Source organism: Hipposideros armiger, unplaced genomic scaffold (assembly GCF_001890085.2).
Source record: "Hipposideros armiger isolate ML-2016 unplaced genomic scaffold, ASM189008v1 scaffold_437, whole genome shotgun sequence".
Classification (NCBI taxonomy): Eukaryota; Metazoa; Chordata; class Mammalia; order Chiroptera; family Hipposideridae; genus Hipposideros; species Hipposideros armiger.
Genome location: NW_017731787.1, coordinates 553,589 through 568,572, shown reverse-complemented (window position 1 = coordinate 568,572; position 14,984 = coordinate 553,589). Strand labels below are relative to the sequence as shown.

The 14,984-nt window shown below is 51.5% G+C and overlaps 1 protein-coding gene across 1 annotated transcript; it reads left to right on the top strand.

Annotated features, from left to right (window-relative positions):
- The first annotated feature begins 1,813 nt into the window (after positions 1-1,813).
- On the top strand, positions 1,814-14,544 carry ANKK1 (ankyrin repeat and kinase domain containing 1). Its single transcript, XM_019665230.1, has 8 exons — positions 1,814-1,995; positions 7,069-7,363; positions 8,511-8,662; positions 8,925-8,974; positions 10,158-10,313; positions 10,959-11,077; positions 11,694-11,730; positions 12,567-14,544. Exons 1-8 carry the CDS (start codon positions 1,814-1,816, stop codon positions 13,868-13,870), a joined length of 2,295 nt encoding a protein of 764 aa, XP_019520775.1. The 3' UTR covers positions 13,871-14,544.
- The last annotated feature ends 440 nt before the right edge of the window (positions 14,545-14,984 follow it).

Genomic DNA, 14,984 nt, shown 5'->3' with positions numbered 1-14,984 from the left:
CTCCACCCTCTTTCAGGGAGCATGATTCTATTCCACCCCCCCTCCCCCATATTCTTAAAAGGCTGCCCCTTAGTCCTCTATGCCTAACCCTTTCCATAGTAAGCAAACAGATCTGGGTTAGAATCTCAACTATCACTTACTAGCTATATGGCCATTCACGGCTTACTGCTTTCAAGCCCAGTTTCCTCATCTGTAAATAGGGAGATGTTGACCTCATAGCACTGCCATGGATTTATTTTTTTTTTTTTATTTATTTTTTTTTAAAGATTTTTTTATTGGAGAATTGGGGGGTTGGGAACAGTGCTGGGGAATTGGGGGAAGGGGAACAGACAAGTCACTGTCGTTTTGTTCTTCAGTCTAGTTGTGGAGGACGTTGCTTCACTGGCCCAAGTTGGCACCATCATTGCGCTCTTCCCGGGCGAGGCAGATCAGTCGCCAGCTTCTGGACGGCCGCTCACTGCGGCTGCTGGCCGCTCACGCTGGCTGCTGGCTACACACGGTAGCCCATGGCAACCCACTGCAGAAGGGGCTGCAGCCTACGCCGTAGCCAGCGACTCACAGCAGCCCAGGTCGAGCTGTTGTTCAGCATCTTAGCTGTAGAGGGCAGTGTCACTGGCCCTCATATGTGGGATCCGAACCGGGGCCCTCTGGTGTCCCAAGCCAGTTCTTAACCATCGCGCCACTCAGCCGGCCCGCTGCCATGGATTTAAACAAGATCATGTCTGTAAAGTATGTACAGTAGGCAAAGTAGCGACTGATTCTGGGACAAAGTGAACGCTCGGTCGTGGCTGTCACTGGCCCCTTTGACAACTGTCTCTGAGCCAGTCTCCCATCCTTACTCTGCCAGAATTCATCCTGGAGGTGGCATGTCAATTGTTATGGAAAGAGCAAGTGCTCAGCTCCCATCTGGAGTCTCTGCTCACCTATCACGCCCACACTGTTCTCGGGAGTCTGGTAGGAGCCATGCTCCAGCTGTTCCCTGAGCCTCATCTCTGGTCCCTGCAAGAAGCCACACCAACAAGCCAAGGAGAACACCTCCCACACCGTCAAACCCAGGCCAGGTGCTGAGGTTGGGGCTGAAGGCGGGGCCAGGACGGGGAGCGCCCTGCAGACAGGTGCCCAGCCTGTCACCCCGCTGTTCCTGCTGACCTCTCCTTGGTGGCTTTTGGCACACCAAGACTGTGTGACAAACAAACAAACTCCAGCAACAAAAGAAGCCAGTCGTGCCAACAGACTCAGCCCAAAAAATCCCCACTGCAACTTTTTTTACTTCGTATTTGCAAGGGGGAGGGGAACACGCCACGGCAGTCAACAACAGAGACCCCTAGCACAGTCCTGAGTCCTTCAGAAACCCTCTGTACATATGAGATGCATGAATAAATAAATAAACTTCCCCTTACAGTTGGATCTAAATCAAATAGGCCAACTTCTCTGCCAGACTCCTGCTTCCAACTTCAGGGCAGCTTCTGCTCCCTGCACCACCCCTAACTCAAGGGGTGAGAGCAGGGGGTGGAAATCACAGGCTGAGACAGAGGAGGGATGCTGGAGCTAGAATGGGGGTTCTCGGGGGGTGCTTGGGAGGGACTTAACCTCTTTCTGGCGCCCAGTACCCCCATCACTGCCAGGAGCCTCAGGGCTCAGGTTTGGGTGTTCCCCGCCCTCGCAAGCAGGCTAGGCTCCTCCTCGCGCAGAATGAGGGAGAGCCGCCTCTGCTCCCCATCCCCACCCTCCCGGGACCTGAAGAGCAGGAAGTGGTGGCCGCTCCTGGAGTGCAGGGGGCCTGGAGGCGCTGCGGGCCAGACCGTGCAACCCCATGGCCATGGGCACGGAGCAGCGACTGGGCAGCCTCACCGTCTTCACCCGCGACGACTTCGAGGGCGACTGGCGCCTAGTGGCCAGCGGAGGCTTCGGCCAGGTGTTTCAGGCGCGGCACAAGCGTTGGCGGACCGAGTACGCCATCAAGTGCTCCCCCTGCCTCCTGCCAGACGCCACCAGGTACCTGTCTGCCCCGCCCCTCTCCTTTTACAGATGAGAAACCGAGCGCAGGGAGCTTCCGAGGGAGGGGGCCCTCGAAGTTGAGGCTTAGGATTGTCCCCTTAAGCGTTTCTAAACTCTACCCTGTGGCCTGAGCTCCCCAAGCACAGCCTGTCTGTTTCTGTACCTGAAATCCAGTTGATAAACCGCACCTGTCTGTAGAAGCCACAGAGGTCACAGGTGATCAGGAACGTCTCTCCAAGACACCTCCCAAACTAGTCCTACCTCCTTTCCAGCACCTCCTTCCTTCTGGGTGTCAGGGTGGTAGGACTGATCTTGGTGGCCCTCTGCCACCCGTATAACCACACCCAAACTCTCAGGGCAGGCAGGATTGGGCTGGCTGGAAGGTTGTGGCACTTGGCTCAATGATGCTCAATGGCCTGTGGAGAACCATTCTCCCTTCCCATGGCCGTCTGAGGTGGTCTCTGCCCAGGCTCGCAGGCTGGGGGAGACTTAGGGGATGCAGGCTGCTGGCCTTAGATCCTGTCCATGCCACTTGCTGGCTCTCACATAGGGCCTGCTGGGAGGTCAAGCCTGAAATGCTCAGTCTCTGTCCTTATTTTTGTCTGACTCCTCCCCGCCTCTCATCGTGTGCTCCTGTTTCCTACTGTTTCCGACTATCTCTAACTTCCCTTTGAAATGGACTCCAGTCTCTTTCCCACCGGATTTGCTGGTACTGGCTGTGCACTTGCCCCTGTGCAGCCATGAAGGAGACACTTGGGATGTGAAGTCTCAGCATGATAACCACGTCCTCCTCCCAAGGCTCTTGGGACTTCAACTAGAGGACCTGGGAGGGTACAACTCCTATTGGCATCTTATTTGGATGTTCTTTGTTGTGCTCTCTGAGGCTGTCTCAGATCCCACACACTCAAGCCAGTCCTTTCTCTAATTCGCAGACCCCCACCTGATTCGAATAAGGGCAAAGGGAGATAACCCCAAACTGCCCCCCCACCTGCCTCCCTCAACACCCTCCAGCTGGCTTTGGAGTAGAGACAGATTATACTAGGACTTGTCCAAATCAACTACAGCCTTTCATGTAAAGAGCAAAAGGAAACAGACAGCATTGACAAGACTACACTGTTAGACATTTACAATATCTTCTGCCACTTGCCCTTCCTAAGTCCTGGGAACTCCCTGTGTGGAAAGGGCTAAGGGATTTAATGGTAATGAGTGCCTGCTGTGCGTGGAGTACTACACTAGGAGTTTTACATGTATTACTTCATTGGATCCTTCTTCCATCTCCTCATTCACCCATTCATCCTCTTTCATTGGCAAGTGCTTATTACCCTTCTACTATGTGTCATGTGCTACGCTAGACCCTGATTTATAATGATGCATGCAACAGATATGGCCCTGTTCTCCTGAAGCTTACAGCTTGGGGGAGAAAGGCATTAATCAGCTAACCCCACATGTAAATGTGTGTTACTGTGAGAAGTATTACAAGAAAGGAGAGATTTATGGTTCTGTGAGAGCTTATTACTAGAGCTCGACTGAGATCAGAAAAGGCTTTCCTGAGGAAGTTACACTTGAGCTGAAATGTGGATGAGTATGAGTTACAGGTGAAGAGGAGAAAAGTTTCCAGTGAGAGAGCAGAATGTGCAAGGGCCCATGGCAGATGGGGCTTACTAAGCAAAGGATGAAAAGAAGGCTGTTGTAGCTGGAGTTGAGAGACAGGGAGCAGTGGGAAGCTCTGAGGGCGTTGCAACCAGGTGGAGGGGAGGTGATGACAGAGGGGAATTGATCAGCATTGCAGTGTGGAGAATGGACTGGAAGAGTAGAGTGGGTGCTGGTTCAGTGAGGGGACTGTTGTCATCATTCAAGCAAGAGATAGAGTCTTGACTGGCGTGTCGGTGATAGAGGGAAATGAACAGATAACACAATAGTTAGGAGGGAAAACTCCACTCAACTTGTTGCTGGACGGGCTGTGGGGCCACGATGAGGAGGAGAGACTGCCAAGGTTAACTTTATGTCTGGCTTGCCCAGAGGAACAAGGGTCCACTGCATTGTCGATTCTGTGAGAGCAGAGTCTGTGTCTGTTTCGTTCACTGCTCTAGCCCCAGTGCCTGGCACGTAGTTGGTGTTCAATAAATATTTGTTGAATGATACTGTTGGCAATTAATAAATGGAGCACGAGAAGAGGTCCAGGTTTGGAGAGGAAGATCATGAGTTCAGTTTTGTACACGTTGAGAAGAACTATCGTGTAGGCTTCAGAATAAAGGACTGAGCTAATGATATTAAAATTTGTGAGTCATTTGTTACACGTAATTGAAGCTAAGGTGTGAATAATGTTCATTCATTCATTCCAAGCAGCAAGTGAACAAAACAAAGTCTTTCCTTCATGGAGTTTATAATCTAATGGAGTAACACAATAAATAAATAAATAAATAAATAAATAAATAAATAAATAAATTTGTCTTTAGTGCTTTTACCTACCTGCTATTTTCTTGATTAAAATGCCTAAGGAGAGTTGAATGCTCTGATCTTCCAAGAACACATTTGATCTAGAAATATTAATTTGTTGGTCATCTGTGTATGGGGGTTGAAGGATTACTGGAGTTGGGGTAAGGCTGCTATTTTATATAGACTTGAAATCCTTACTAATTGGGTACCATTTGAGTAGAGATTTGAAACAAAGAAGGAGCAAGCCAGGTGGCTCTTAGGGAGGAGTGTTCCAGGCAGAGGGAACAGCAAGTGCAAAGGTCCTGAGGTGGGAACATGCTTGACATAGTAGGGGAGCTGCAGGAGGCCAGTTTGGCAAGAACAGAGTCAGGGAGGGAGTGATGAGTAGGAAATGAGATCAGGAAGCTATGCCCAGGGGGGGATCATGTAGGGCTTTGTAGACCATTGTAAGAGCTTTGCCTTTTACCATGACTGAGAAGAGAGCCACTGAAGGGTCCTGAGCAGAGGTGAGATACACTGACTTACATTTTAAAAGTATCACTCTGGCTGCTGGGTTGAGACTAGATGGTGGAAGACAAAGGAGAGAAGCAGAGGGGCCAATTAGGAGGCTTGGGCCAAGGTGCCAAAGAGTAGAGGTGGTGAAAAGTGGTCAGAATCTTGCTAGATTTTAAAGGTAGAGCTGACACCATGTGCTGAGGGAGTTGCGTGCGGGAAGGAGAGGAAGAAAGGATTCAAGGATGACATCCAGACCTTTGAGGACGAGGAGGATGGACGCCCCATTCACTGAGATGAGGAAGGCTGAGGGAGGAGCAGTTTTCAGAGGAGAATCAAGAGTTCAGCTTTAGACACATTAAGTGTCAAATACCCAATTGGAGATGCTGCAATTGCCTAGAGACAGAATCTATAGAGTGAGAAGATGAACAGAGAGGGCCTGGGACTGGGCCTAGTGGTCAAGTGGCAGAATAGGAGCCCGCAAAGGAAACAAACAGAGGAAATGACTCGGAAGAGAGGGGGAGAAATCCTGGAAAATGTTGGCACATAGCTGAGGACAGTGAATATTTCAAGAAAAAAAGAGTGAGAGATCTGACCTGCAAACCAAGGACTGAAAATTGTTCATAGGCTAGAACACTATGGGAGTTGCTGGTTACCTTAGCAACCGCTGTTCAGTGAAGTCCTGAGACCAGAAACCAGATGAAAGGAGGTAGTGGGAGATGAGGAAAAGAGAGAGGCAACAGGCATAGCAAACGCTTTCAAGCGTCTGGTTATCAAGGGGAAATTGTGTAATTACTAGTGTTCCCATTTCACAGTTAAGAAACTGTGGCCCAGAGAAGTTACTTGCCAAAGGTCATACAGAGAATAAGTGGTGAAGTTGGGATTTGAAATCCGGCCAGAGTGCCTTCAGATCCCTTGTTTTTTTTCCACTTCATGACAGATGTGTCAGTTACTGTGAAGTCAAAGGGACACAAGGAGACATACAAAACATTTTGCAGAGGTGGAGGGGCGCTATCTGGAGCAGTGGAGAAGTAGAGAAGAAAACCCAGACTAGCCAACCTGCCCAGATGCAAGGGAGAGCAGGTGTCTTTTCTTGGAGGTCAGGAGTGTCTGGCTGACTTCCCAAGGAGGCCCTGTGAGCACATTTCCAGCAGCTTCTGACTGCAGTGCCAACACAGCTTTGCAAATACTGTGCTTTTAAAAATGTCATTCCTCCCTAATCCTCATCCCCACAATCCCCAAACAATCTGTAACAATTTGCATATTTACTGTTCTCTGGGCACATACAGTGAAAAGAGCAAGAGGGTTTGCAAATGATTATTTTGCAAGACTTTCCCCTTAAGCCTTGACTTCTGTTCGATTCAACAAAGATGTATTGTGCTGTGCATAGTAATGTGCTGTGGAAAGTAGCAAGATGGATAATTATAGTCATCCATAAAATGGAATACCATGTAGTCATTACTGTCCTTGGTTCAGGAGGATGTAAGGAAGTGCTCAGGCTATACTAACAGGGAAAAACAGACCACAAAACAGCCCACACTGTGTGATGGAAAGGGAGAGAGTGGATGAAAGAGTGAATGGAAGGGAGAAAGGGAGAGAGATACCTTGGAAATGTATTGTAAAAGAATATACTAAAATATTAACAGGGGCCAACTCCAGAAGATTAGATTTACTGACAATTTAATTTTCTTCTTTATAGCTGTCTGTATTCTCTAGATTTTTCTACAAGGTATATGTATTATTTTCATAATCAAATGGCGATAAATGGTATTTTAAAACAGAAGGTGGAGGCATGATATTGGTCCTCTAGGGGCTTGCAATCTACTGGAGGAGGTAAACATATAGACAAACAGCCAGAATAAATGGCAGGTTTTTTGTGGCCACTTCTATAGAATGGGCTTGCTCCTAGATTTGCAAACTCCTTTACTTCCTGTCTTATTGCTGCTGGCCATCGGGACCCTAACCTGTACATCCTGCTGGGTATCCTTTCATGTCTCTCTTTCCTCCTCTACTACCTCGCAAGCTCCCAAGGCTTCTCTGGGTCGCCACAGCCTGGCATCAAGCCTAGTTTGTGTGTTCTGCTAGTGGCTCTTATAATTAACGGTCACTTCCTTCCATCTCTCGCTCCCGCCCCCTCTATAGCTCCCATGTGAATTGCCTCATTGAAGAAGCAACCAAAATGGAGAAGATGAAGTTTCAGCACATTGTATCCATCTACGGGGTGTGCACGCAGCCCCTGGGCATTGTGATGGAATTCATGGCCAACGGCTCCCTGGAGAAGATGCTGCCCACCCACAGCCTCTGCTGGTATCTCAAGTTCCGAATCATCCACGAGACCAGCCTGGCCATGAACTTCCTTCACAGCATTAAGCCTCCTTTGCTCCACCTGGACCTCAAGCCAGGCAACATCCTCCTGGACAGCAACATGCATGTCAAGGTAAGGGCCCTGGTCAACCTCTCCGCCCCCTTTTCACTCTGAAGCCTCCTCCAGGTGAACAGGATTATCTACCTGCCTGACTGGCCTGTCAAGAATTTTATGCAGCTCCCTTCATGGACAAAGACTGAAGGCAGGGATCACACCTAACACAGAGGTAGAACAGCAGTGAAATTTGACGCATGAGGCTGGGTATTAGGATGCCTGCAATAACCTCTTTGGACCTCAACCTTCCACTTCTAATGTGGGTAGATTAATCCCTAACCCTCCTAGTCTTTGCTTCAGGTGAGGATGTGTGTGAAATGACCCCTAAGAAAGGTCACTTTTTTCATGCCACATCTTTTTGGTGCCCCAGGCTTTTACATATTCTGTTCCCGCTGCAAGGAACACCCTCACCCCTTCTTTATGTAGCAAAGACCTTCTCATCTTTTGCTCTTGGCTTAAACATCACCTCCTCAGGGAGGTCTTCTCTGATCCACCCCACAAGTCCCTGTTGCATACTCTCATTGTACCCTTGTCTCTTTACATTGCTAACCCCAACTGTAAGTATATAGTCAGATGTGAAACTATTTCATTAGTGACTGTACCTTTAGCTGAATAAGCACTTAGGACAGTAATGGGCATGATGGGGGGGTGTCATCTTTTCTATCTGCTTCCTGGTCCTCAGTCCTCAGTCCCCAGCCTAGCTGGCACTCAATGAATGGTCAAGCGGTGCATAAACGAACCAATGGATGGAAGCAAAGAGGGGATGACTATCCATGATGTAACTGCTTCAGGGCCTGCGGAGGTGGGATGGACAGAAGCTCACCAAAGATAGCAACTTTAGCCATACTCCCTCTGGATACAGACAACATCTACCAAGTACTTACTATGTGCCAGGCATTGTTGTAAGTGAATTGTGCATATTTACTCATTTAATGCAGACAATAGTGCTATGAGTTAAGTACTCATGTTAGTTCAGTTTTATAGATGAGGAAACAGGCTCTGAGACAATAAGTAACTTGTCCAAGGTCATACAGGTCGTGCATGGTAGAGCTGGGAGAGAGCCCATGTTCAACCGCTACACTGTACTGGAAAAGGTTGGCAAACCAAGGCAATTTTCTGGAGGTAAGACTGTTGCCACCTGTCCCCGCCTCTGCCTTCCTCCCAGGTTTCGGACTTTGGCCTGTCCAAGTGGATGGAACAGTCAACCCGGATGCAGTACATCGAGAGGTCAGCTCTGCGAGGCACCCTCAGCTACATCCCCCCCGAGATGTTCCTGGAGAGTAACAAGGCCCCAGGGCCCAAATATGATGTGTACAGGTGAGAGGGAGGCTGGGCTCCATCCCCATACTCGGGAGGTAGCTTGTCGTCACCACCCTGCCTGGATCCCATGACTCAAAAGGCAGGGCAGGACGGGGATGAGGTCGGGCCCATCCCTGCCCACGTGGAAGGGGGAGGTATGGAGGGGGACCCTGGCCGGAGAGGCTTTGCCTGGGATTGTGTGGTCTCTGGGGGCCCCCCTGACCGGTGACCATGGATATCTGAGAAAGTCACTCAGGGAGCAATTTTCCCCTGTCTGCAGCTTCGGGATTGTCATCTGGGAAATCCTCATTCAGAAGAAACCATATTCAGGTAGCAGACAGCGGTGGTCCCCTCAGATGGGGTTCTGGGAGGGGCTGTGGAGAGGGCTGAGGGTTTGTGGGGGCAAGACAAGTAGCTGGTTTGTATTGGGGGATCCATCTTCTCTTCAGGGGTTCCCATCACACCCTCTTTCCTTCCTCCCCCTTCTTTCTAAAGCTCGCCTTATAGTAAAAAGCTGGGCAAACGTCAGCCCAGACTAGGCTTTCTGGCTCTAATTCCTCTGCTTTCAATACACTTCTTCCTGCATCTCCCATCCCCACCCCGGCACATATGAGGTCTGACAATTAAGTTTATGAATTTGTTGCAGCAATGTTGCTAACCTTTTTTTTTTTACATCAGAGGGATTATTCATTATGAATTTGTACCAACTGGACAAACAGTTAACCAAGTTTACTATTTGGAAGTGCTGAAAAGGCTGCGTGAAACAGTTAGACAACCTGAACTTTTCACCAACAATTCATGGCTCTTGCATCACGACAATGCACCAGCTCACACAGCACTGTCTGTGAGGGAGTTTTTAGCCAGTAAACAAATAACTGTATTGGAACACCCTCCCTACTCACCTGATCTGGCCCCCAATGACTTCTTTCTTTACCTGAAGATAAAGGAAATATTGAAAGGAAGACATTTTGATGACATTCAGGATATCAAAGGTCATACAACAACAGTTCTGATGGCCATTCCAGAAAAAGAGTTCCCAAATTGCTTTGAAGGGTGGAGTAGGCACTGGCATCAGTACAGAGCTTCCCAAGGGGAGCACTTTGAAGGTGGCCCTAGTGATATTCAGCAAGGAGGTATGTAGCACTTTTTATAGGATGAGTTCGCGAACTTAATTGTCTGACCTCATAGACTGTCAGGAAACTGGGATAACTCAACAAAGTTGAAAGTCAAGTCTGTTACTAGGCCTGTTGGTCAGTCCTGCTATCGTTGGACAGCAACAGCCTGCAGGGTAGGGTCATTTCTGGTCTTGGCCTGGGAAGCGGCTGGAGCTGGACCAGAGACTCAGTTTGCTCAAATCAGAACCTCAGGTGGGCCTGCCATCTAGCTATTTACTCACCATGCATTTATGGAACCCTTGTTGCCAATCCTCAGAGCCCCCACCTCCTGGTCAGCCTTTCTGCTCCCCCCAACCCCCACCCATTAGCACCCTCACAGCCTGGGCCTCCTCTCACAGGCCTCAACATGATGACCATCATCATCCGAGTGGGTACAGGCATAAGGCCCTCCCTGCAGTCTGTCTCTGATGAGTGGCCAGGCGAGGCCCAGCAGATGGTGGATCTGATGAGGCGCTGTTGGGACCAGGACCCAAAGAAGAGGCCCTGCTTTCCAGGTTCTCATCCAGCTCTACCCGCCCAGGGACTGGGGAGTGGGGTGGGGCGGGGCGGGTATGAAGGAGCCAGGAGAGGAGATAATGAAGGGCTTTGCAGACAGAAGCCTGCATGGCACTGGGGTAGGTGGTAGCAGGGGCAGTGGCAGCCTAGGACTGCGGTGGTCTGGCCTCTGGGGGTTGATGTGTTCCCCTGTGGGAGGTGAGTCCAAGCCCTTGTTGAGGGAAGGCAGCTGGGCCTGGCTCTGCTGCTGCTGAGTTCTCCAGTTACCACACCGTCCTCATCTGTAAAATGGTCCCAGACCGTGAGATCCCAGGCATGGATGGACCTTGGGGTTACCCACTCTTTCAGGGTCTATGACAGCATGCATAGATGTGTAAGTGTGAGCATCTTAGAGATCATCCAGTCCTTCCCCCCATTTTATGAAAAAGGACTGGCCCTCAGAGGGTCAGTGACTTGCCAAATGTGGCCCCACTGAGCCCAGGCTGGGAGCCATCTTTCCTGCCTCCTGGTGCACATGTATGGATGTGTGTGAGCCCAGAAATAGATTTCAGGGAGGGAACACAGGAATTGTAGGGTATCTAAAATGGGGGAGGCACTGCTGGCCAGCCTTTTGCTGCTTTTCCTCTCTCTCCTTCGTGGAGCAGACATCGCGATTGAGACAGACATGCTGCTGTCTCTGCTCCAGAGTCCTGTGGCAGACCCTGGGAGTGAGGCCCTGGCCAGGAAGGTGTCCTGCAAACCGTCTCTGCGCCGGCCCTGGGAGGTGAGTGCAGTGCACTGGGCGTGGTCTCAGGATGCATGCACAGGTGTGGCCTCCTCAAGGCCATCTGGCTGAGGGGGTCTGTGGGGACCGGGAGCCAGCTACACTCTGCTGGGGACACCTTTTCCTAATTTGCACAGAGGGGTTCTAAGGGCTAGTGATGGCCGTGTCTAGACCCCTGAGAAGGGCATTCCTTCTCTTAAATGTGTGGGATGGAGCAGAGCCCTGTCCTGCAGAGGGAGACAGCGCTCCCAGGTTTCCACACCGTGGGCATCAATGCCATTACCCTGCCATCCTGTCCATTCCCTAACATGGGAACCAGCCATGGGTTAGTGAGGGGCTCTTGGCTGAACCCATAGAGCCACCCTGTTCTCCATGTGGCCCCAGGGTAAGTGAAGGCCGGAGCTACCTTTTTCTGGCAGAGTCTCCCTTGCTCAGGGTTTTCCTTTAGATGTAGCTGGTGTTAGGAATGGCATAGAAGAGGGCCTCTTAGGGCAGGGTGGGATGTGAATCCTGACATTGATGGAGAGTGCTGAGGAGAGGGAAGGTGTAGAGGATGGCACAGACCAGAACTGTCCCCGCTGATTCACCCCTGTGTCTTCAGGTTCCCCATCCCCAGGTCAGTGAGGAGGTCAACCAGGAGCTAACAGACAGTGGTGAGTCAAGAGTGCCACAGCTGGAACCAGATATTCACAACGGAGGAGGAAGTGGAGTCAAGTCATACCTTTTGCCCAGGCCCCCACCCTCTCCCCAGGCCTGCCACGAATCAGGAGCTGGTGTGCTCCTTTCCTGGCACCCAGCTCCATGTTCCAGAAATGCCCATGCCCTTGGGGGTCCTGGCCCCGCTTTCCCTTCAGGTCTGTGCTCTCGCAAGGCCAGCTCCCCCCTTGCTGGCCTAGAGGGTAGAGCATTGGCTTTCACCTGGCTGCACATTAGAATTACTTGGGGAATGAAAAAATATATATATTGTTGCTTGGGCTACCTATTAAATCAGAATCTCGGGGAGGAGGTGGCCTGGCAGTGATGTTTTGTTTGTTTGTTTGTTTGTTTTGGAAATTGTTGCTTTTAATTCTAATACATCTCTGGGTAGAGCAGGAAGAAGTGGGTCTCAGGAGGAGTTCAGATCATAGAGATCCTCCACAAATTCCTTTCAACGTTCATTTACTTACTTTGTGCCAAGTACGCCTCTGAAAGGTCTTACCTACATAACTTGATCTCACAATGATAGTATGAGGTGGACCTTGCATCTCCTTTATGGATTAGGACCTGGGAGTTCAAAGAGGCAGAGATTGACTAAGGTCACATGCCAGGGATGGGTCAGAATTTGCACCCCAGTCTCTTTCTGCCTCATCCTTATGGGAAGAACTACCAGACTCAGTTCTCTAGGATAGTGGAGCCTGCAGAGAGATCTGTGCAGAAGGCAGGGGGATGGCCAAAATGACGTCTAGACAGGTCAGAGGTCCTTTTTGCAACCCCATCTCTCTCCCAACAGACTCAGGAGACTACTTAAAGCAGCTTCTGCAGCTCTCAGACAGTGAGAGCCTGGTGCCAAGCGATGAGGAGCTGCGCGTCTATGAGAACAAGGTCACACCCCTCCACTTCCTGGTGGCACAGGGCAGCGTGGAGCAGGTGAGGCTGCTGCTGGCTCACGAGGTCGACGTGGACTGCCAAACAGCCTGCGGCTACACAGCCCTCCTCATCGCCGCCCAGGACCAGCAGCCGGACCTCTGCGCTCTGCTCCTGGAGCATGGCGCCGACGCCAATCTGGCAGATGAGGATGGCTGGGCCCCACTGCACTTTGCAGCTCAGAATGGGGATGACCGCACCGCCCGTCTGCTCCTTGACCATGGAGCCTGTGTGGATGCCCAGGAGCATGAGGGGTGGACCCCACTCCACCTGGCTGCGCAGAACAACTTTGAGAATGTGGCACGGCTTCTGGTCTCCCGTCAAGCTGACCCCAACCTGTGTGAGGCTGAAGGCAAGACCCCTCTCCACGTGGCTGCCTACTTTGGCCACTTCAGCTTGGTCAAGCTGCTGACAGGCCAAGGGGCGGAGTTAGATGCTCACCAGAGAAACCTGAGGACACCACTGCACCTGGCGGTGGAACGAGGCAAAGTGAGGGCCGTCCAACACCTGCTGAAGAATGGGGCAGCCCCTGATGCCCTTGACCAGAATGGCTACAGCCCACTACACACCGCAGCTGCCTGGGGCAGGTACCTTATCTGTAAGATGCTGCTCAGGTATGGGGCCAGCCTCGAGCTGCCCACCCAGCAGGGCTGGACACCCCTGCATCTAGCAGCCTACAAGGGCCACCTGGAGATTGTCCACCTGCTGGCTGAGAGCCACGCAGACTTAGAGGCTCCCGGAAGCATGAGCTGGACTCCCCTGCACCTGGCTGCCCGCCATGGGGAGGAGGTGATGGTGGCAGCACTGCTGCAATGTGGGGCTGACGCCAATGCTGCCGAGCAGTCAGGCTGGACACCCCTCCACCTGGCCGTGCAGAGGGGTGCCTTCCTGAGCGTCATCAACCTCCTGGAGCACCGCGCAGATGTCCATGTCCGCAACAAGGTGGGCTGGACACCTGCCCATCTGGCAGCCCTCAAGGGCAACATGGCCATCCTCAAAGTGCTGGTCAAAGCTGGTGCCCAGCTGGACATCCAAGATGGAGTTGGCTGTACACCCCTGCAGCTGGCCCTCCGGAGCCAAAAGCAGAGCATCGTGGCCTTCCTAGAGGGCAAGGAGCCCTCACTGGCCATTCTGGGCAGTGCTGAGCCTGGAGACCAGACGGAAGTGTAGACAACCTGGGGTCTCCTTACCAGAAGGAAAAGGGGTTGGTGGAAATGAACTGGGCTTCAGGCAGCCCCTTCCCTGTGCTTGCCACCTGCCCCTTCATCCTTGAGAGGAAATAGGAAACTTGCTTCCTGGGTGATGGAGGACAGGGAGAGGTATGCTGAGGTTCTAGCTGGGGCAAGTACCCAGCTTAGAAAGCTCCAAGCGCATCTCTAGCAGACCCCTGGCCGCCTCCTCTTGCTGTACCTGGACTCAAGCCCCCAAAGTGAATTCCCTCTTCATTCCCAAGACGCCTGCCACCTTTTGCCACTTGCCCTTGGGCTCCAAGGAACCATCTGCAGACAAAAGGAGGCACAGAGGAGACAGAAGTGTGCCCTCCCAGCTCAGGTCTGTGTGCTTGGCCCCTTACCTGGGTAGGGCTGGGAGAGCCAGACACCTGTGCTTTGTGCAAAGGGCAGGAGCTAAAGGTTCAAAGGCAATCCTACTTACCATGTAAAGCCCCAGTCAGCCTCCTGTTGTTATACTGACCACACCTTCCTGGTGGTCCTGGTCCCTTTGCCTGGGTCTCCCGCACAGTCTCTGGGGCTGAAGGAAGGGTGTGCTCCAAATGCCCATGAGTGAGCCTATTGGGACATGGTCCCTGGTCTCCCTACCCCACCCTTTGCTACGTCCAGTTACATGGCGAGGTTTCAAACCCTGAAGTCAATAAAGCTATGGATTTGAGTCTCCCCTTTAGAGATGGACTGGCCTGTGTGGCTGGGTTACATATAGGGGCCAATAATGTTAGTATGGTGTGGTGTGGTGTGTGTGTGTGTGTGTGTGTGTGTGTGTGTTGTATGTGTGTGCATGTGTGATACCTGTGTGTGTGTGTGAGATACGTGTGTGTGTTATGTGTGTGGGGTGAGTGTGTGCGTGTATGTGTGTGAGAGAGATACGTGTGTGTGAGATACGTGTGTGTGAGTTCACACAGGGGAAGGAGGCAGGGGCAGAGTTGGGCAGGGTGGTGAGAGTGAGGGGGGTCATCTGGGCTCCATGTAGTATTTGCAGGGCAGGGCCTTTTCTCTCCAGCAGCAGCTCATGGGGCGCGCTCTCCTGTGACCACACCCTGGCTACCCATCGG

Bases quoted from the DNA above. Each gene is read 5' to 3' on its own strand.
- ANKK1 (XM_019665230.1), top strand. From the start codon at position 1,814: ATGGCCATGGGCACGGAGCAGCGACTGGGCAGCCTCACCGTCTTCACC. The intron at 1,996-7,068 runs GTACCTGTCTGC...CCCCCTCTATAG, and splicing joins CTCCTGCCAGACGCCACCAG to CTCCCATGTGAATTGCCTCA. The intron at 7,364-8,510 runs GTAAGGGCCCTG...CCTTCCTCCCAG, and splicing joins ACAGCAACATGCATGTCAAG to GTTTCGGACTTTGGCCTGTC.